This window comes from Lepisma saccharinum, chromosome 6 (genome assembly GCF_977018435.1).
Source record: "Lepisma saccharinum chromosome 6, izLepSacc3.1, whole genome shotgun sequence".
Taxonomy (NCBI): domain Eukaryota; kingdom Metazoa; phylum Arthropoda; class Insecta; order Zygentoma; family Lepismatidae; genus Lepisma; species Lepisma saccharinum.
Genome location: NC_139234.1, coordinates 11,759,175 through 11,781,821, shown reverse-complemented (window position 1 = coordinate 11,781,821; position 22,647 = coordinate 11,759,175). Strand labels below are relative to the sequence as shown.

Here is a 22,647-nt window from a genome sequence, read left to right as displayed (position 1 = left end):
AACTCAAAATTCCAAAAGTAAGTAACACATAATGTAATGTATATCCAGGGCATTATGAGGAAAGTGACAAAAATGGTTGAAAATACAGGGATATAAGTAGTAGTAGTAATACAAGCTATCCGACGACTGTGTTTATCTATGCACCGATGGTTTGCAAGCTGTGAACATGGCAGTATATTCGCTACTGATTGATCATTATATTGTTACTGTGGTTGTATGTGTTTTAGCTGTAACGTAACAACGTGAACCTCGAATACGTCCGTTATCAGCACAAAAGTACCACAAGGCATCTGGACACAAACCTGTAGATATCAACCTTGCAACGAGATTTGCAAAAATTTGACATGTAGCTGGGCGTAAACAGCCACATGTAAGCTGCAAGCCCAATAAAATTTATTGTTGTTGATATTTGACATGTAGGCTGAAACAAAATCCGATATTACACTTCATTTTGAATACGTTTTTAACAATTTCTCATATCGTTGGTTCACTTCCGCCTTCCACTGAGATGACTGCTGATCTTCAGGCTGGTAGGCTATGGTGTTCGGTCTACTGGAGGCGTTTCTCGCTTCGTTTTACAGCTAATAATGTGGTTGGTAGTTTGTCATTTTTCAGAAAACTTGTGTGTTCCTTGCAACTCTGCCGTGCGCTGTTTCGCCGCAGGAAATGACGTCACAGATACGATCAAATGTTGTGTTGGGTTGCCAGTATCCAGGCGGCAAAACGGTATTTTTTGAACGGCTGTAGCGTCGAATCGACGCACCAACGAGAAAAATGTTACTGAGAAAAGTTGTTTGTTTTGATGTCCTCCATACGAATCTGTGGTCCGTGGGCGCCATTAAAATGACACCCTGTATATATAGTAGACTTGTTGAATTTATGTAAAATGCTATGTTTTATTACAATTAGAACAAACTACATGTGAATTTGTGTTTACATAATAATATCCTATTTATGTGTTGTTAATAACGACAATATGTATGATTATGGAAAAGCTTATCATGAGACGTATTTGAGAGTTATCTCAGCAAATAACTGCAATGTGGCACAACTCATACACACAGTTGGCAACAAACTATGCCAATATAGATTTGTTTTAAGTAAGATTATATAACTGAGTTCATCACACGATTATAATACTATTATTAATTTTTATTTCTGACTTTCTTGCTTTGTAATGGTGAAAATGACACAATGTAAGAACAGTTGAAGTTTACTTGAAAAGATATTGCACTATGAAATCTTGTTTTGTCTGTTATTGAAGTTTACTTTCTACATGGATAGATTAATTGGGCATAGTTATAAGTGTTTACTAATTTATGTACTTTACAGTAAAAGAAAAAGTTTTCACACAATGGCGAAATACTGCTGATTGCAAATATTATATTCAAAACACTGTTCTATGTTCTTGGTATGTATGCACTTTATGATAATTGAAGAATCCTTCATAATTTACACAGTTGCAAATTATACAAGTTCAAAAATTGTAAAAAAATTGTCTTTCATGGTACGACATTTTATGAACTTGAATACAATTTGTTTACCATTTATAATTGAAATGACAAGTACAAGAATTTTCTTCAAAAATTAACAATACTCAATCAAGAAATTTTCAGAGCTTATATCTGAAACATAAAGTCAGTATACAATGTCATAATCATTCTGCGCTTGCTTTTCTGCCTTATTTCTATGTAGAAACTCTGTTCCTAAGTTCTTTAAGTAATATTTATCTTTTTTGCCACATTGTAGTATATATGTTAACAGCTACAAATACCTCATACTATGTACATGAGACAGTGGTTAAATGGGAACCAAAGATTTACCTGTACTCTTTGTAATCATATATGTGTTATATTGATATCATCATTGTGATTGTATAAAGAACAAAGTATTCACTGTGACACATTACTTCGTTACACACATTAATGCTGAACGTGTTCTTCTCAAACAACTTGTTGATTAACTTATATGTCTAGTTAAGAGTAGCTTGTAGAATGTTTCCAACCAGCCAAAGGTGCACGGGTACGTTATATAATATATATATCTTGATGAAAATTATTGATACTATATTATCTATCCAGTATGAATGTGTGTTTCCAAACCATATGTCTAATTGCATGTTTGTGATTTCCATATAAGTGTGTATGAATGCAAAATATTTATTAGTTTGTTTTATGTGTAGGGTATATCCTACATTTACCATATTCTGTGGCAGCATTCACAGTGGTGTCCATTCTTCCACTGTGAGCACAAGAGTCAAAATGTATATAGCATGAAGTACACAAATTTGTATTCTCTATATGTGTTCTCTATTTAGTTTGAAGCTAACTGGCCATACAGCAGACCTATATGTGTAGTATCTTATGTGTAGGTAGGCAATAACAGTATAATCCTTAGTTGCATGTGCCAACATTCAATCATCTACTTTCTATTATTCTGTAATTTATTGTGGATAGCTGATAATGTCACAATAATAATGCAATGTACAGTAATTTAGAAATTGTATGTATATATGTTGTTCAATTAAACATAAATTTCTTGTGGTGTTTCATTTCTTAAGTCATCAGCTTCCATTTGCAATGTATGCTGCTGTCATTTCCATGTTACATCACGAAATTGTTATGCTGCCATGCTGTTTTGATTTATTTTTCTTTAATATTTCAACCATTAATTGTTGTGAAAAACTAACTTTTTATATTGTACCAAAGTCAACTGGAATTGATTATAAATAAGCAACCAATTGACAACTTGAACATCTAAAATGGTGTGTTCGTATGCAGCAGTATACCTAAGTAAGAGGAAAGGTTCAATAGAGCCTTTATCATCCCACATTGGCCCAACTTTCCTTTTTTTGAAAAAGAAATTCAGTGTCAAGTGAAATAATAGTAAAATATTTTTCCAACTAGTCCACAAAGTGACTATATCACCCTTTTGGTCACATATTACCATTTTCAAATTCCTGGTCAAGCTGCAGCTCCTATATACCTGTTAGTGAATATGATAGGTAATTTATCCAATCACACATACAGGCCTACTTATGAAAGTCTTAAAAATATGCACAAAGAGTGGTTATTTGGGAGATTAGTATGATTATGAATTGATATTAAACTTTTAAGAAAGAGAAAAGTAATGCATAGCAGAGTCCATATCTTCATTAGTTAGAAATATAATATTTTTATATATTCAAATTTACATTTCTGTCAAAAGGAGTACAATAAATTGGAATAGAAGGTACATTTAAGTTATCACTAATGTAGATAATTTATGTAATTTTTACACAAAATATTTTATGAATATGCAGAAAGTCAAATGCTAAATACATTCATAACAATTTTTACAAAAATTTTACAAAGCAAGAGTTGCAACCGGACAATACATAAAGTTTGCTACATGGCCCAAATATAATCTTATATTTGAAAACCATGAATTCATGATGCAAGAGTATTATTTATTATGAACATTCTTTCCTATCTATATTGTTGTTCTTTGTTGTTATGATTGTCAAATTAATTGTTAAAAGTATACAAATGCTAGCATAAATAATTAGCTTTAAGTCCTGTGTTGTGAGATATTGTTGTGCGCTATAGTGAACGTGTTTTTACATGTTTACATGCATATATACAAAGTACATAGTGCCTTCTCCAATCTATGACAGCCACATAGATTGGGGATTTCATTGTTCATTGACATTGTATGTCTTGCGTATTAATTGTTAAGCTGTTAACAAATGTGTTGTTGTGTGTTCCTATGATGTTGAATATGTAATTCTTCATGTGCTTTCCAAGATAATCTACAATTGAGCCTAAAGCTAGTAATACTAATTATATATTGTACTTAATTTATTAACACCACTATATTTTCTGTATTTTCCAAAAGGGAATAAATTTGCTATATTATTTCGCCATATAGTAATTTCATTGTCACATAAAAAATTAAGGCCAATATGTAATCGGCACAACAGTTGATTGATTTGCTTTATTTTACTTCGCCTTTTGTGCCACTCTTGTCTAATTTGCGAAGATGGGGATGAGTGATGATATGATGAAATTGATGAATGGACAATCGCAAACATCCATGTACTGGCCGGGATTCGAAACCGGGACCCATGGCGTAGTAGCACGTTGTGCTAACCACTCCGCCACGGGGACCGGCAGCACAACAGTTGTATCAGGATATCTGTGTGCCAAACACAAGCTTTATAAACAGCACAAATTTACCTTCGATTCATTGTCATATAACAATTAAAGAGTTAAAACAATGTCATTGTAATCCTTTATTCTTTATACGCCCACTTTTAACATAATATTTCTCGGCTCCAAACAGGGACGTCATAAAGTGGACGCACGGGAGACATATGGCACCCACAAACGTCCTAATGTCCTCCTCATTTTGCTTCATTTACTTGAATTTTTCTTCAACAGTAATAATAATAATAATAATAATACTTATAATAATGGAAAACTACATTAGTTTTTTATTGAACTTTGCTTGCAGTTTGAAACACTGCCCCTGAGTGGACATTTCCACTCTGATATGAAATGTGTTTTAGGTTTTAAATACATTAATTTTACGGATAAAGATACAGAAATGAGTGAAAAATGCCTGGGCGATATTTGTTTTGGTTCTTGGAGAAATTGCCATCAAACATTGCTGAAATATACGTTCTATGTCGCTGAAATAGAATAGAAACGTTCTTGGTGTGACGTCACTATTGATACAGTATCCGAAAGTCTTAACGAAACGAACGAATTCAACTAAGATAACTGCACTCATGAACCTAGTGAAACCAATCATTTAACAGACTTATGAGAAGCTCTAGACGAAAACGCAGGCGCAGAGTTTCCGCATGGCATCCAGTGGAAGGAATGTCCTTCTGGCAAAAATAAACTCATTTTGTGGATGTTGCTCTCTCTTAATACATTTTCCGAACTAGCGCAGTTTGAAGCCATCATGCACGCACGTTGTCTGCAAGCAGCAGACGATTCTCACCGAACAAACCAGCCTCCTGGCCTGTGCGTTTGGTGAATCTCGTTCTTGCACGAAACGCACGGAAAGCGACTTTTGGGACAGCATAACGAAACGCACGAGAGCACTTATGGGACGGCCAGTTACCATAACTCGTTTAACGCGTTAAACTCGTGCGACTTTCGGAACGGGACACAGGATAACTAAAGCTATGATCTTTTTCTATCGATGGCCATCTGCGAGCAAGTAAGTTAATTCTGCATTTCGGAGGGAATCAATATGTAAAGTTGCCCAGGCTCCTCTGGCTGAGACAATACGCTCCGCTTATTCGCAGACATAGTCGTATGATATGTCACTGGGAACAAAATTTCTGTTTCGTAAATCGATTTTTTTAATAAGTGACACTATTTTTGAATTGCTGGGATTATATAAAATTTAAGGGACATATAGACAGAACATTGCGGGGCCCCTACAGCTCGAATTGCGGGGCGGTCGCTACGGCACTGCCTCTTTTCTATTACCACACCAGGGTGGAGTGGCGCAGGAATGGGTTAGGGGGGAGGTACAGGGGTACATTTAACGGTGCGCTATGAATAATTTTCTGTCCAAGCTGCTGCTGTTAAAAGAACCTATTTTCTAACAGCTCAACACAAAAAGTTTTTAATGTTTACAAACGTTGTTTTCTTTCCAGAATAATTCAAACCACAGTAATCCTATTCTACTACATTTACATTATGGTACTAGCAGTGGCGTGGCGTGACTTTTTCAAAAGTGTTACTGGCCATCAGACGTTATCATCTCCACCCTGCCCTCCCAAAAAAACAAGCCTTTGATCTGGAATTTTTGTTCATTTCGTTCTTTTTTTCTTCTTTTTTTCAATCCGCTCAATGATTTAAGCAGAATCACTCCTAGTGATTGTAAACTACAGTTGGCCAAAGGTTTACGTCCCTTTTCATTCCGTTATCGTCCAGTTCATATGGATCTACACCACAAAATAACTTAATGTTTCTTCGTATCTTTTTCTGTCGACTGCGCAAAGAGTTTACATGAAAAAAATACCGCTATTTCCAGATGTCACAACATTGTCATTAATTGTATGCATTGTTACCGACATTTTACACAATACTAACAACAAACTGGTAACGAACATTAAGTGGTGGGTATTTCCTTGCAGAAGACAAACTATTGGCCGCGAACATGGCGGCAGTGCGAATCCTGACGTCACATAAAACCCACAGATTGTGAAACCCATCTATATAAGATTATATGTATATGGGTGGGGGATGTAGATGTTGAATTTTGTACTCCCTCCCCAACATGAAAAACGTTCCTGCACCACTTCTTCTTCTTCTTCTCATGGCGTCACAGCCCTGAATCGGGCTTTAGTCTCCATGATCATCTGCCTCCACTTCTCTCAATTGGCTGCTGTTGTTTCCAATCTTCTTGTTCCTATTATTATTGCAGCATCTCTCTATATCGCCTCCTGCCAGCGGTCCCTGGGTCTCCCTACAGGCCTTCTTCCTTCAATTCTTGCTTGCATTACTCTTACTCGTTTGGGTATGTGTTGATCTTCCATCCAGATTATGTGTCCTGTCCATTCTAGTATTTTTATTTTGATGGTGGTCGCCAGAACTATTTCGTTATATATTCTATAAATTTGTTGATTATATCTTATTCTCCACCTTCCATTTTCATTTACAGGACCTAAAATCCTTCTTAATACTTTCCTTTCGAAGGAATTGATGGTGTTTGCGGCTTGTTTATTTAGGGTCCAGGTTTCACTGCCATACCATATTACCGGTCTTATCATTACTTTATAGAGTGTTATTTTCCTTTTATAATGATATCAAGGAGTAATATACTTTATTGGTTTGATGGATTTTCTTCCTTATATCTTCCATTTCCTCATTATTTTCTGTAATCCAGGCCCCTAAATATTTAAATTGTGTGACCACTTCTATTACTTGTTAGTTCTTTTGGCTTCCTTCTCTACCTTTTTGTTGTTATCATTGCTTTGGTTTTATTGGGATTTATATGCAGGCCAGTTCCTGCGCCACTGCCACAGGGACGGCGCTACAGGGGGGGGCTAGGGTGGGCTAAAGCCACCAAAACTGGACTCAGACCCCCCTGTAGCCCCGCTAGATTTTTGTAATACGGTAGATGCATTTCGATTGAAAAGTGAAAAAGTAGACGTTTACATTTTTCATTATAAAACTTCTATTGATGCAAGTACAATGTTCAAATACATTTTCTAGTTCGGTTTGATCGCAAGGTTACCTTATTTATGATGTGTCGTAAAATTAAATACGGAGAGAACAGCTGCAGATATGCTTCAATAACAGTGGCCACTGATCATTTATTTGATACTAAGTAATTGGCCAATCGAGTCGCCAAACTTGCTACGAAATCTGATGACTGTCTGGTAGGTGAACGTATTCAGCGACTGTGAGATTGTTCTTTGATTGTTGGCATATACAGTTTCTGAATAGGTCTAGCAGGTGTGACAAATGCATTTTACGAATAAGTAGGACGACGTTCAAAATCTAAAGAAGCGTTATGTTTATTTTCTGTTTGTTAGTTGATCTTGGAGTACCGACAATTGCATGAGTGTTAGCGATGTTCTCTCATTGGTTCCGTCGTTATATCTATTCTTATCGCTGCAAATGTTCGAGAGGGACAAATATGATGATAAAGACTCAAAGAGTACACAAATTACCTGATTCTAAAATGCTAACAATAAAATTGGGCTCCCAGCCCCGATAGTCTAGCGAAAAACCTGATATCAAGGTGTCCCGGGTTCCATCTCCAGTGGAGGTAACATTTCATTAAGTGGTTCGGATTTCACTAGATACTGAAGCTCACATCCATACTGTAGCTCTCTCTCTGCATATTGTGAACCTTAATACAAATCCAATCAACTAATCATTTCAATACGGTGAGAAAATCATCATGCTTGGGCAATTTTATTGCTCGCAGTCTTAGTCCTACATCTTAATTACTTATCATTTGTGAGGTTAGAAAGCAATTTCTGCAGTACCATCATACAGGTATCCGTGCAGGAGAATCAATCTTTCATCCAATTCGGATCACTATTTATGCCTAATATATTCTGAAATAAAATTTTAATCTTCAGCAGTTATTTACACTAATCAAAATGTTCAGTGCAAGGGTTGCAACTCTATTAATTGCTTTATGTGTCTCCTAGTGGAGGTGAATTTGTAGTGAAAATATGTTTATTCCTTGAGAGTGGCGCCTCCTATGTTGACGGTATTTCTCGTACCCTCCCCATTTTTAGCCCTACGTTCTGAATTCCAGTCGTTGAACAAGAAAACATAAGATATTTCATAATGACAGCAGAGAAATAATATCATTAACACATTTTCTATTCAAGGGTGGTGTTGTTTATTTCATGCCTATTTTATTAAGTTAGTGCCACTTTTCTGAAGCACGAAAAGCTACAATCTTTTGCCGCTCCCTTTTGTTCTGATGTGGAAAATTTAGAGTTATGGCACACTATGAGGTCATGGGCGTCCGGAAGGGGGGCAAGGGGGGCCGTGGCCTTTCCCTGGAAACCGAAAGTCAACCAAAAATTACATATTTCTCACATACAATTTAATTTCAGCCACAATAATGTGTGCTAATTATTGCACGAACATGATAAATTCAAATTTAAGCAATGTTTTTTGAGGGATGAACACTATTATTGGGGAAAATATGCTATGTTGCCCCCTGGAAAAAAAATACCTTCCTTGCCCCTCCTTGGAAAAATTCCTGCTGACGTCCATGTATGAGGTAGAAAGGAACTAAAAATAAAGACCCTTCAGCACCTCCTTGCAATGGTTGAAACATTAAAAACCGCCTTTAACGAACTTTACAAGCTTTGTGTTATTGAAATGTTCATACCCCCATCAACAGCTGTTTGCAGCAAATCATGTGTTATCTTCGCAATCGAATTGGTAACGAGAAGTTGAGTGCTCCATCTATTCTCTCTTTGAGAGAGAGCTTGCAAAATCTTTCTACTTATTTAAACAAGGTTGTAGCTGCTCGTGAAAATATACGCATCTTATCGCATTTCTCATTTTACACACACACACACACACACACACACACACACACATATATATATATATCTGAAACTGTGCTTAGAAATAGTATGCTTATATTTAGTATACGTATAGCAGTAGCATTTATGACGTATTTTGTACTGTTTATATGAATAGTAATTAGTAAGTCTGATATTATTCCACTCAAAAATGGCTTTGGAAGAGACAACAATAGAATTATTGCATTTTACTTGGCATGAAAGATCCGTTCCTAAAAGTACTTTTGTGTGTGATGGAACAAAATGCAGTAACATATCTTTGGATCTAACTGTAAAATATGAAACTGGTTAAAATATACCGTAGAAAAGTTTTACGTAAATACCTTTTAGCTGGTATAAGTTAGCCCCCGAGAATTTGACTCCGAAATCTTTAGCCCCCCCCCCCCCCCACTTATTTCATAGTTGGCGCCGTCACTGCACTGCCAGGGCGCAACCAACCCAGTAAGAAGACTGTGCTCCTCGGTATGTCGAATGAGTCGAAATATAGATTCGTGCTGATCTAACATCTAAGCAGAGTGAGTGTACAGTAAAAACAAACAACATAACAAACATAAAAAAGGCTTAGATCTAGAAAAAAAGGTAGTGTCTGCTGCCACGTTCTTTTTCTGCTGTAACCTCAAAAGAGACATGCGCGTGGCAGCAGACTCGGTCTTTGTTTTATCGTGATTTCATCATGCTATATGTTAGGTTCTGTTAGCATTAAGATAATATCGCTAAATGCTTTCAAAAACAAACAAACAAAAAAAGGTTCTAAATTACTTGTACATTCATTTCCACTAGTCATAAACTTGTATTTTTCTCGTCTTCATATGTTCTTAAGATTTGTATCATCCTCTTAGCAGACGAATTACGTGGCAGGAGCAAATTTGACGCTCATTCTTACTGCTGACACGCGCGTGGCAGCAGACGCGGCCGAAAATAAAAACATCATAGCGAAACAAAATTGACTACAATGTCACCTATTAGGGGTGTGCGGGATCTCGAAACGTCGGGGCCGGGATTGGGAAAGAAATTTCCCGTCCCGATCCCGACTTTTCGGGATCTCGAGCAGTCGGGAAATACCGAATGGCCATTTTAAAAAGTCGTTAATTTTCGACGTTTTCTGCATTTAAATTTGAGCTTATCGGAAAGTGTTAGTTTTTATTGCAGAAATGAAAGAACATTCACTTAAAGTGAAAATGACATGCAGAATTCGAGATTTTCAGAGCTTCGGGAAATTTCGATCATTTCCCGTCCCGAAAATTCGGGAAATGGCGACTATTTCCCGTCCCGATTGTCGGGATTAAAAAAAATTCCCGTCCCGACCAAAAAAAAAAAACTGTCCCGTACATCCCTACCACCTATATATGGGTGCGTTCCTAAAGTCTTAACGAAACGAACGCATTCAACGAAAATAACTGGGCTCGTGAATCTGGTTACAGACTTATGGGACACACTAGGCGAAAGCGCAGGCGGAGTGTTTTGTTTAGAGGAAGTTTCCACATGGCGTCCAGCGGAAAGAATGTCCTCATGGCAAAAATAAACTCTACTGTGGATACTGTTACTAATTTTAATCACATTGTAAGAACGGTTAAGTCATATTCATCTTGTGCATGTTGCTTCATATAGCTATCTGTTTAAATTATAATACCATATGATAATACATTTTCCGAGCTAGTGCAGTTTGAATCCATCAGCACGCGCGTTGTCTGAAGACGATTCTCACGGAACAAACCAGCCTCCTGGCCCGTGCGTTTGGTGAATCTCGTTCTTGCACGAAACGCACGGAATGCGACTTTTGGGACAGCATAATGAAACTCACGAAACGCACGGAAGCACTTATGGGACAGCTAATTACCATAACTCGTTTAACGAGTCGCACCCAAAAATTTTAAATCAATCAATCAAATCGTGTAACGCGTTAAACTCGTGCGACTTTCGGAACGGACCCTATGTAGGTGAAGGCGTACGCTCGCTTCATGCTACACTTTTCTTTTTTATATACAGCACATTTGCAAAGGCTGCAATTAGATCAACATCAGTGGCGGCGATTGGGTTTCAAAACTAGGAGGGCAAGTTGACAAAACTAGGGGGCAAAACAAGACATTTTACTTTTACTGCGTAGATAAGGTTTATTATAGTGCGGGGCCTAAAGTGGTTAAAAGTTACACCCCTAGTCGCTACCATTGATCAATTCAACTATTGACAGTTCTCTTTCATTTCATCCTAAGTGTGTTTCATCCTTCTTTAGTGAAGAAGGTGATTATTTTTCTAATGAGTTTACTAAGGGCTAAAATGAGTGTATCAATATTACGTTACGTTGTATACATGACTCAGACAAGGGTATTTGATCGTCCTGTACACTCAACTCAATTAGTACTCCGGCAGTTTGTTTCTTTATACAGCATATTTGCTGAAGATTCAATTTAAACTACGGTACAGTCAACGAAGTTAGTAATAAGTTGTGTTTTGTACCGTGTATATTGAAACACTTGTATGTTGAATTGTATATCAATATACGCTGTATAAAACACAGGTTATTACTAACTTCGTTGACCCTGCACAATGTAGATCTGTTAACACTGCATGATTATGGACCCACCTGCGCAATGGATAATTACGTTAGCAGGTGGAAGATGACTGCAGAATGAATATAAATATGGAGTTGTGTACTAAGATATTAATATTTAAACATAGTTGACAGAAGTTATTAAGTATATTATGAAATGTTTTTCATGATACAACGTGTTCAGAAATTTTGGAAAGCAAAAAGTAGGCCATCACCTGTATATTAAACAGCCGTATCAAAATGGCAAATCAAAATAGGTACGTAAGAGGTTAATTATTTCTATATTATTTATATATTTTTATAACCTGGACTTGTGTGTGAGTAGGAGATAATTAACTAGTACATATCCACTGTTTTTGAATTCATCACCAGTTTTAAATGGCCTGAAGGTATCCAATATTTTTCTCTTACAGTATGTCATAATTGTCAAAAATCAAGAAATAGTAATAACAACATCGATCATCAAGCCAGACTCTCTCTCAAACGTCCTTTCAGATGTATTTCAATTTGTAGTCAACATGCTCCAAAGCATACAAGATAGAATAGTTTGAAAATACATCTGCCATAAAATAAATTTTGAAGTTATACCTATTACTTTAATTAAGGATTTTTTTTTTTTACCTATTATATGCATCGTTTAACTGTGGTATGGCTACAGGTTGGAAGCTGTCTTCGAGATAAGTAACTCCTGTTTTACCACAATAACAGTCTCGTACGAACATACAATATGGTAACATAATGTACCATACTATCACATTTCGGTAAAACTATCATATGCGGGAAATCGCTCTAACTCGTTCATTCTCTACTTTTTTACATTCGTACTTCTATTCTGCATTGCGAAACATTGTTTAACAAGGGATTTCGCTTTTTTTTTTAACGAAGTTAGGGTAAATATGTGATATTGCCCTAACGGATTTCTTCTAATTTACAGGAGAAACTACTTTCTGAAATCAGTTTCTGCAGCATTGTCGAAGTTCTTCGAGGTATTTTCTTTCCCGGAAACTGAAAACTTCACCATAGAATGCTGCAGAACAAGAAATAATAACTTTTTATGTAAGGAACTTGCATTTTCTGACAACATTATGCCGTTGTTTCCATTATGTACCTGCAGATGGCGCTAGCGTCGAAAGTCATGCAGCCTCGCCAGTGTTTCCAAACGTGCCTTTTTCTTATGAGAATTTTTTTTTAACTATGCTTACCTAACCCAACCTAATCTAACCTTTCTCGAATGGTCCGTGGGGTTATCGTGAATGTTTTATGGGGCTATCCGTCAATGGTTCGTGGGGCAATCGTGAATAATTTTTGGGGCTATCCGTCAATGGTTTGTGATGGCATAATGAACACGAAAGTAGGTATTTTTCGTTGAAGGTTGAAACACTGCATACCCACTCCAAATCGACAAAACACAAGCACGACGCGTGATGATCCATGACGAGTGCATGCCATATTGTCTGTTACCCAAGCGGAACAAACAAGGAAGACAAATAATGACTCGTAATATGAAGAGTTGACACTATTTTATGGAAAAAGGCATAACTTCACCTTAAAGAATCTTCCACAATGCAGAAGAGGTAAGTATCAATGCTAAAATTAACGGAATAAACGAGTGAGAGGTGTTCGGGCGATATCGCATAATTACCGAAATGAGTATATATTGTCGACATATCGAGTAATTATTGTTCGTTCTTTTCTTGCTTCCTGAACCTGCCAAATGTCAGACAAATCTTGAGCAGCGTTGTGTTTCAATCGGCAAAGCAGTGTTTCAACCATCTTAACAGAAAAGTTCCCGCGTAGCCCCAAAAACCATTCCCGATAGCCCCAAAATCCATTCACGTATAGCCACAAAAACCATTCTGGATCGTATAACCATCCACGAATAGCCTCAAAAACCATTCACGATAGCCCCACGCACCATCACAGTAAGGTTAGGTTGGGCAATATAGTGAAAAAACTGTACGTTTGGAAACACTTGCCGGGGATCACGTCATCAGATGCTCGCAACATTCGGTTCAAGTACATGGATGGAAATGCTAGCAACACCTTTCGTGCATCGGACAGACATTATTATAGAAAAATACATGATTTAGAGGCCAAATACATTGAAAAATGCGAGAAAACACTTCTATGACCTTCCGAAATTACACGGAAACTCAATTACGTAAGTACTTTCTCCTGTAAATTTGAAGAAATCAATTTCCCGGTTATGACATTTTTACCTTACATTTAAATTCCTAATTAGGATTTGTTTTTGAATAATATATATTATGTTTTGAATGTTGCGTTTGTTATTTTATATACAGACCCTATATTTATTTGGTAAATTTCTTATATCCGCAAGACGGCTGAAATTTGCTAGTTCATTTAATTTGAATATTCGTACTTACGTATTCTGCATTGAGAAATATTGTTGAAAGTTGCATTTAGCTTATTTCATGGAAATAAGGGACCAAGTTCCTTTTGTTTTATTCCGATTTCATCATGCTACGAATGCAATTTTTACATGGTTTGATTTCGATTTACGTCTGTTAACACACACTGTGGAGTTTTAGCGATTACTTAAGATTTTGTTCAATATATGCTTTCGTGGTTAAGTTAGGCAGGTTAGGTTTGGTTCCCTTAGCATTAAAATAAAGTCCCTAAATGCATTATACTAAGATTCTGTTTTACTTCTACATTCATTCTCACGCTTCTACGATATTTACTGTCGCTTATTGATGGAGAATATCTTGTCTATGAGAAGTGCGTAAGGTAATTTTAAAGTTGTTGTTTTCAACATAAATAACTTTTTTCGAGTCCAAACAGTGCTCATTACTTTAAGGAAGGTTCAAATTTCGTGTGACAATGATTTCCAAAATTCTACGATAATTAGACTTTGTGCTAGGAGAAATCATAAAACAATCTGAACCATTACAGTCACATATTTATATTGAAAAATAGATGATTTAACGGCAAAATTAAATGAATGATGCGAGATAACACTTCCCTGAAGTTCCACAACTATTTGGTAAGTAATTTCTCCTGTAAATTTGAAGAAATCCATCTTGCGGATATAAGAAATTTATATTTTTGTTGCTGTACAGAACATGATAAAAAGAAGAAAAAAAATGAAAAAGATGTGGTTGGTCATGTGTCAGTGTTGCAGATGATTGGAAGGTCTTAACAATTTCAGCTGGAACTTCCTTTCTTTTCTGACTGCAGTGGTCATTTACTAGAGATGATGTCAAATTGGTATCTAGTGTATGACTTCCACCCTTACTCTCTTGCAGTGACCTCCACAACAGAGAAAATGTGATTTTTGAAGAGCCTATTATTCTGATTTAATGATGTAACCATTACATAAGCACAAATTTCACACAACTTGAATGTTTCTTGTACACATGATTGCAATGTATTAATCCTTACATTATTAGCAATACCAGGTTCTTTATCTCGTCTGCTGAACTCATACAAGTGTGCTCATATACACCATCTTGAACTCCCTACCTTGTGACCTGGGCAAAACAATCACAACCTATGTAAGAGAATATGGATTGTAGATGAATGCAAGGTCATTTCTTATTGGCTCAGTTTGTTCCAAGCCTTATTTTGATTGTATAAATGTAATTATCCATTTTATGTAACTAAACCATGGAGAAATATTTGTTGTTTATGTAGACATTTATTCAGCAATAACTTGTGATATACTTGTAGACATACAAAGATCACACCCATTCTTATAGCAAAAAAGCATTGTCTTGACTGTAACAGAGATTACATCTTTTGATCATGTCTGCTGTAACTTAAGTCGTAATGTGTTTGCAGAAAATTGAAGAACCATAATGCGTTTGCAGGAAATTGAAGAACAGCTAATTATTGTTATATTTGTACTGTGTATTGTCTATCTTTGACTTCTGCAACCAGTGTTCTGATTTCAGGCATCCATTCCAACCACAGTTCATGCAACCAGTTGGCACAACCAATCTCGCACCACCATACCATGGTGTCAGCATGGGCATTGTGCCACAACAACCAGGTATGATGGTCAATACCTCTGCCTTCCATGGGGTAAGGCCAGGAATGTGGGCCCAACAGGTATGTAAGTTACGTTGTTATCTGTGTTTGTATGTTCAGTGTGATAATGTGGACCAGTGCATGGCAGATATTAAAATACAATCATGCCCAAGTTGCAATTGTGTAATTCTTATATCACCATTATACAAATGTAATGCCTGTTAGAAAATGATACCCAACAAATATGTTTACGTTCCCCTGCATTTCTTGTAGAGAATGAAGACTCTCCCTCTTTAAGTTTTCACTATTCAAGGCCAAGATTTTGTTTCTGGTCTGACATTATTTTCGGTAACGGATCCAGTTGTTTTATGATTTCTCCTAGCACAAAGACTAATTATCGTAGAATTTTGGAAATAATTGTTACACAAAATTTGAACCTTCCTTAAAGTAATGAGCACTGTTTGGACTCGAAAATTATATGATGCTATGATGCAATTATATGATGCTAAGAGCACCAAACTGACCAGCCTAACCTACTCATTGTAAGCGTATGTGGGTGGATTACTTATACACAGTGCTCGAAAAATGTTCTTCAGATCCAGGCACCAGGGAAAAAAAAATCAATGGTTAATGAAAGTATGGCAATATTAAATCAAAACATCACAGTCGCCATGGCAACCAGGAGATCGAGATTTTTCGAGCCCTGCTTATACACATGTATGAAATTCAATCCATGTAGAAAAAAAAGCATGTGTGTGTTACACAAGAGAAGTGCAGTGTGCTGAACACAGAAATACAAGACATGCACTGATCAAAACTAACTTGACAAACACGATTGATGATTGACTTAATAAGAGGTAGAAAAATGCAGGGTGCCCAGTTGCAATGACACCTGAAAATTTTCACCTGGCACTTGAATTTTGAAATTCACTTCTACATTTTTTTTTTTTTTAGATATTTCGAGTTTGCTTATAGAAATTTCCATTACTTTTTTTTTTTAAATTAACAAATACAGTATGTTTTTTTAATATTTGAGCATTTTCTGTATCACGTGTATCATTAAATCAGAATAATAAACATGCTATTATAAAAGTTTTGCAATGTTGCCAGAGCCAAATTTTAAAATCTGAAGCAAGATGCTAGAGTTGATGTGCATACTTATATGAGAATACATTGCATAGTTGCTCATGCTGTTGGAATGTGAGACTATTAAACCGTCTTTCTTCCGCACACATACGCAAAAATTCATACAGAATAAAATTTATAATGCCGCCTCTAATTAAGAATACTCACTCTCTCTCTATTTTGAACAGCAAACTCTTGTCTCATGAATTTATGTAATTTCAAACAATCGATGGGTCTTCTTTTTAGGGCATTCTGATTATTAACATCCTCCAACAAAACACAATTGAAACATAGACCTGCAATGCTGACCCTCGATTCTTTATGCGATAACCAATGGACACGTATTTGTGATTGATGCCCCATTAACTTGTTTCAGATGGCGCCTGTTGCGAGAAAGCCAGTGCCGAACCAACGGTGGCCCCAAGGTGGCTCTCGGGAGTGGAAGGAACAGCAGCAGAAGGAGAGGGAATACTTGAAGCAGCAGCAGAAGCTCAGAACAATGGCTTCTTTCAAGAAGGTTTGTGTGAAATAATAGTTTGAATTGATTCTGATACTTGAACAATATAGTATTTTAAAATTGTCAGGTTACAGCTTATAATACAGGTTGCATTACAAAGTAGTTTACATCTTAAACCTACACTGAACTGATTTAGCCGGAATGTAGAAAGCACTTCAAGTAATACGTAGAAATGTCAGTGAAAAATGCAGCCTGAACCTGGGGGTCTGGTATACCAAGTGATTGTGATGGTTTGAACAGGAAAGAGGGAAATTATGAAAAAATTATATTGCAGTAGAACATTGTAGTGGCTTTGGGGATTTGCTATGGTCTGGCTTGCATATATCTTCTTTTCTTTCTTCCTATTGGCTGCAATCTAGACGTTACCGTCATCACTGTCTGGCACAAGGTGATTTGCATGCTAGTTGTTGCACTGTTTGAAACTGTTAGGCTACTTCCGAATTATAAGTGTCCACCACTTTCATGCTTTCTCTCAATCATCATTGTTTTATTCGTAAGGGTTGTCTTTTGCGGGAATTTTCCGCAGGTTTGAGCAACGCACCATGCGAGCTGCAGGACGTTAGCCTCTTAACATATGCAAAATATCTTCAATTTTCATCTATTTTTTTTATTTTTTATTGCTGAAATGTAATAAGCACTTAGGTACAAGATTAGGTATTAAGATTAATTTTTAGGAACTCAACAATGAAATACTGATCTCACAAAAGTATAGATTTTAAAAGCCCGAGTATATTTGTGATGATAATAAACTGCATTTTTTCTGATATTTCTCATGAAGCTACAAAGGAAAAGGCATATTATCACTCAACATTTAACTAAAAGGCACATTAGCACAAAGACATGAATACCACTGTTTATATGTTAGTGGCCGTATTATAGGCCTTGAAACATGGATCAATGCACAAAGCCACACCACACTCCTCCTCCTCACATATATATGTTGATTATCTTCGAGCTTTCTTTCCTCTAGCACCACGCACACTGCTGCACATCCTGCACAATCTTCTTGGGTTTTCCTTCTTTGCAGTGGGAGGGATAACCAAAGAAAAGTGATGACCAACTAGTCACGTGGTTGCTTTTGATGATGGATAGCCTGCCACTTTCGGAGAAAATTTCTTTCTATGATGTTGATCAATCATTTTTTCAACAACAGCCAAGCCACACGAAAATCAAGAGCATTCTTCTTTCCTCTGTGTTTCCTGAAGAAAATGAAGGAAGGCATTCCACACAGCTAGTTCCAATAGGTGGGAAAATATCTTTTTGCTTTCGTGACGATGGATTGTTCACAATTTGTTGATCCACCTTATCATTATATGCAAACAGCCACTGGTTTCACAACTTGTTTGTTCCTTTGTGTACGTGTTTGCAATTCTGCGTTATGGATTGAGGACAACATGCAGACATCTCTCTTATCTTCCCACTTCAGTGCAGTTAGTTTACCTCGCAGGAATGCTACAATTTGTCCTTTCTTAAGTTCTTTGCTCTGAAAAGATGGAGTCATGTCCTTTCGTGTGGGGTGCACAGTACCATACATATCTGTTCTATTGGTGAATAGAATGTCAGCAATCTGGGGAGAACTGTGGTAGTTATCTATAGTCAGACAGTACCCCTTATTGAGAAAGGGGTCTCATGTCATAACAAATTCCGATGACTGGCAGATGTTCATAAACTTCATCAAATTTAATGCCCTTGCCTGTGTATGTTACTAGACACCAAACATGCCAAGCAGCCGACTCACATAGCATAAACGACATGATGCCAACTCTGGCTCGCTTGAGAGGCAGATACTGTACCCATCCCAGGTATCCTTTGTACAACATCAAACTCTCATTGATTGTCATTTCTCTTTCTGGGATACAGACCCTTCTAAATTTATTACATAGGTTATCCAAAATAGACCATATTTTATTCAATTTGGGTTGTTCATGATTTTGTGCTTAAGAACTATTGTCAGAAAAATGAAGATACCGTTTCAAATTCAAGAACCTTTGGAATGGCAGAATTTGTCTAAATATTGGTGTCGCTGAAAAAGGATTCTTTGTCCAGTATATTTGATATGTGGGTTTCTTTTACAATTCTTTGCAACAATATCAGTACAATGAAAGTGTACATTGTTGTGTCCTTCCATTCTTGTACATTTGTCTGCATGGCGTATCTGTTAGTTTGTCACCAATATCTCAACAAAATAATCATCAAGAGACTGATTTACATAGTACATGGCATCCTCAGTACATGATTTGCAAGATTATTTGTGAAAGGAAAACGTGGTGCCGCAGGTGGGAGTTCTCCAGAAGTATCATTTTCACAACACTGTCTGGCACTTGCAATATCAATCTGAATGAAAGGAATCTGAGGAGTGACTTTCTTTTTCTGAACTGTCCTCAACACACTCTTCAGCACTTCAGACTTGCTAAATTCAATATCCAAATCTTTGTCACTTTCCATTTTCACAAAACATGCGCAAGAAAAGTGGTAGATGCTGGAACTGTCTGACTTAGAGATGCTAGTGGCAACAGTAAGAACGCAAATGCAAAACGAAAGCAATTAGTGATATCTATTGGGAATAACAAGAACTAAATGAAAAACAAGTGATTGTGGCGATATCTAGCGAGAATCACAAGAAACGAGTATACTTGGGCATTTAAAATATGTACTAGTGAACGTACAATAACACCGAGTATACTCAGGATTTTATTTTTTTATTAAAATATAAAGGTTAAGATTAGGGGGGTGTGGGACAAATTTTTTGGTTGGTATGGGATTGGGACGGGAAATGTTCAAAATTTCCCGACAGTGGGGAGATCTTGAATTCTACATGCCATTTTCCCATGAGTGAGTGTGTGTTGCATTTCTGATACAAAAACTAACAATTTCTGGCAATACAGAAAACATCGAGAATTATCCATTTTTAAAAATAATCATTTGAAATTTTTATATGTTTGGGATCAGGCTGGGAAAATTTTTTCTCGATCTCGCACATCCATAGTTGAGATTGATGAGAATTGAGGTTATTAATAGTGTGTGGGAAATTGGATTGGATGTATCACCATCTTACTCCCATTCCTGAGAAATAGGCTGCAAACTTGACATTGATTTGGGCCTCCTCGATGGTGCAGTGGTAGCTTCATTGCCTTCTAATCAATGGTCCAGGGTCCATTTTCTGGTGGAGGCACATAGTGGTTCGGATCCCACATGAAACTGTAGGTCCAGTCCTGGTTAGCCTTACTGTGCATAAAGTGGACTTAAAACACCAACTCAATCAATTCACATTGATTTGGAGTAAATTTGCTTCATATAAAAAAAGTTATTTCTGTCGATTTGCATAAGCAACAAAATCTAAAAGTTCTAAAATTTGATACAGGAAAGTTTACTGATGAAAAAATTAAGAAAGATTACCAAATTAAACTGTCAAATAGATTTGATGTTTTGCAGGATTTAAATGATGGTGAAAATATAAATGAAACAGACGTAAATAAGAATTGGGAGCACATACGTAATGCAATAGAATCAGCAGCTAAAGAAAGTATAGGATACCATAAACCGAGAAAAAGTAAGCCATGGTTTGATAATGAATGTCATAATCTAATAGAAATAAGAAATCAGGCTAGACTTAGGTGGTTAAATAACTCTGATGATACAAATCTAAACAATTATAATAGAATAAAGCGAGAAGTTAACCGCATGTTTAGAAGTAAAAAAAGAGATTACTTGAAAACCAAAATTAACGAAATTGAAACAAACAGCAAAAATAAAAATATCAGAGATTTATATAAAGGTGTAAATGAGTTTAGAAAGGGGTGGCAACCTAAAGTAAACTTGATAAAAGATAAAGACGGTGATTTTCTAGCTGACCCAAGTGATATTCTAAATAGATGGAAGAACTACTTTAATAACCTTTTAAATGTCCATGTAGGAGATAAATCAGAAGTGAATGAAGTACACACAGTTGAACCTTTAGTTCCAGAACCTAACTTGACTGAAGTTAAAGATGCTATTAAAAGGCTAAAGAATAACAAAGCACCTGGCATTGATTTAATACCAGCTGAGTTAATTAAATATGGTGGAAATTCATTAATATGTCAAATTCATAAATTAATTTGTTTAATATGGAATAAAGAAGAAATCCCTCAACAGTGGAAAGAATCCATAATTGTTCCTAATTTAAAAAAGGTGATAAAATGAACTGCAATAATTACCGTGGAATTTCTCTACTCTCAACAACATATAAAATATTATCTAACATTCTTTTAACAAGACTAACCCCATATGCTAATGAAATTATAGGTGATTATCAATGTGGATTTAAACGTAACAGATCAACTACAGATCAAATTTTTCACATCAGACAGACACTTGAAAAAAAGTGGGAATGTAATCAAAATGTCCATCAGCTATTCATTGATTTTAAAAAAGCATATGATTCAGTCAAAAGAGATAAACTATATAATATATTAGTAGAGTTTGGAATACCTAAGAAGCTTGTTAGTATGATAAAAGTATGCACCAGTGAAACCGAAAGTAAAATTCGTGTGGGTATTAATATGTCTGACAAATTTACAATTCATGATGGGTTAAAACAAGGAGATGCATTATCTCCATTGCTCTTTAATTTTGCCTTAGAATATGCTGTTAGGAAGGTAAAAGAAACTAAAGAAGGACTCAAATTAAATGGTGTGATTCAGTTGTTAGCATATGCAGATGATGTAGACTTACTGGGGGATGATGTGAATACAATTAAGAATAATGCTAAACTATTTTTCAAAACTGCTAAAGAGATATGTTTGGAAGTTAACAAAGAGAAAACTAAATATATGCTTACAGGCCGAAACCAAGTGTTAGGTAATAATCAAAATCTAATTATTGATAACAACTCGTTTGAACCAGTTTCCAAATTCAAATACTTAGGAGTAATATTAACAAATGAAAATTATATTAAAGAGGAAATAAAAAGTAGGCTTAATTCAGGAAATGCATGTTACTTCTCTCTTCATAAACTTTTGTCTTCTCATTTAATATCTAAGAAACTAAAAGTTAAAATATACAAAACAGTAATTTTGCCTGTAGTATTATATGGATGTGAAACTTGGTCCCTTACATTGAAAGAGGAACATAAATTGAGAGTATTTGAAAATAAGATCCTTAGGAAAATCTTTGGACCTAAAAGGGATGAGGAGACAGGTGAGTGGAGAAGGTTACATAATTTAGAACTACATAATTTGTATTCGTGTCCAGATATTATTAGAATAATTAAATCAAGAAGACTTAGGTGGGCAGGCCATGTGGCACGAATGGGAAAGGAAAGAGGAGTTTACAGGATTCTTGTTGGGAAACCTGACGGTAAGAGACCTGTAGGAAGGCCAAGACGAAGATGGAGGGACAACGTTGAGATGGACCTAA

At 36.1% G+C, this 22,647-nt stretch overlaps 1 protein-coding gene across 1 annotated transcript in view; it reads left to right on the top strand.

Moving 5' to 3' along the window:
• The first annotated feature begins 11,651 nt into the window (after positions 1-11,651).
• The window catches only part of LOC145988573 (synergin gamma-like), a 50,150-nt gene continuing 39,154 nt past the window's right edge, over positions 11,652-22,647 (top strand). Inside the window, exons 1-3 of the mRNA XM_083123526.1 lie at positions 11,652-11,872; positions 15,533-15,689; positions 17,110-17,250. Of these exons, the coding sequence (XP_082979652.1) occupies positions 11,856-11,872; positions 15,533-15,689; positions 17,110-17,250 (315 nt within the window). The 5' untranslated portion in view covers positions 11,652-11,855. The remainder of the gene's footprint in view (positions 11,873-15,532; positions 15,690-17,109; positions 17,251-22,647) is intronic.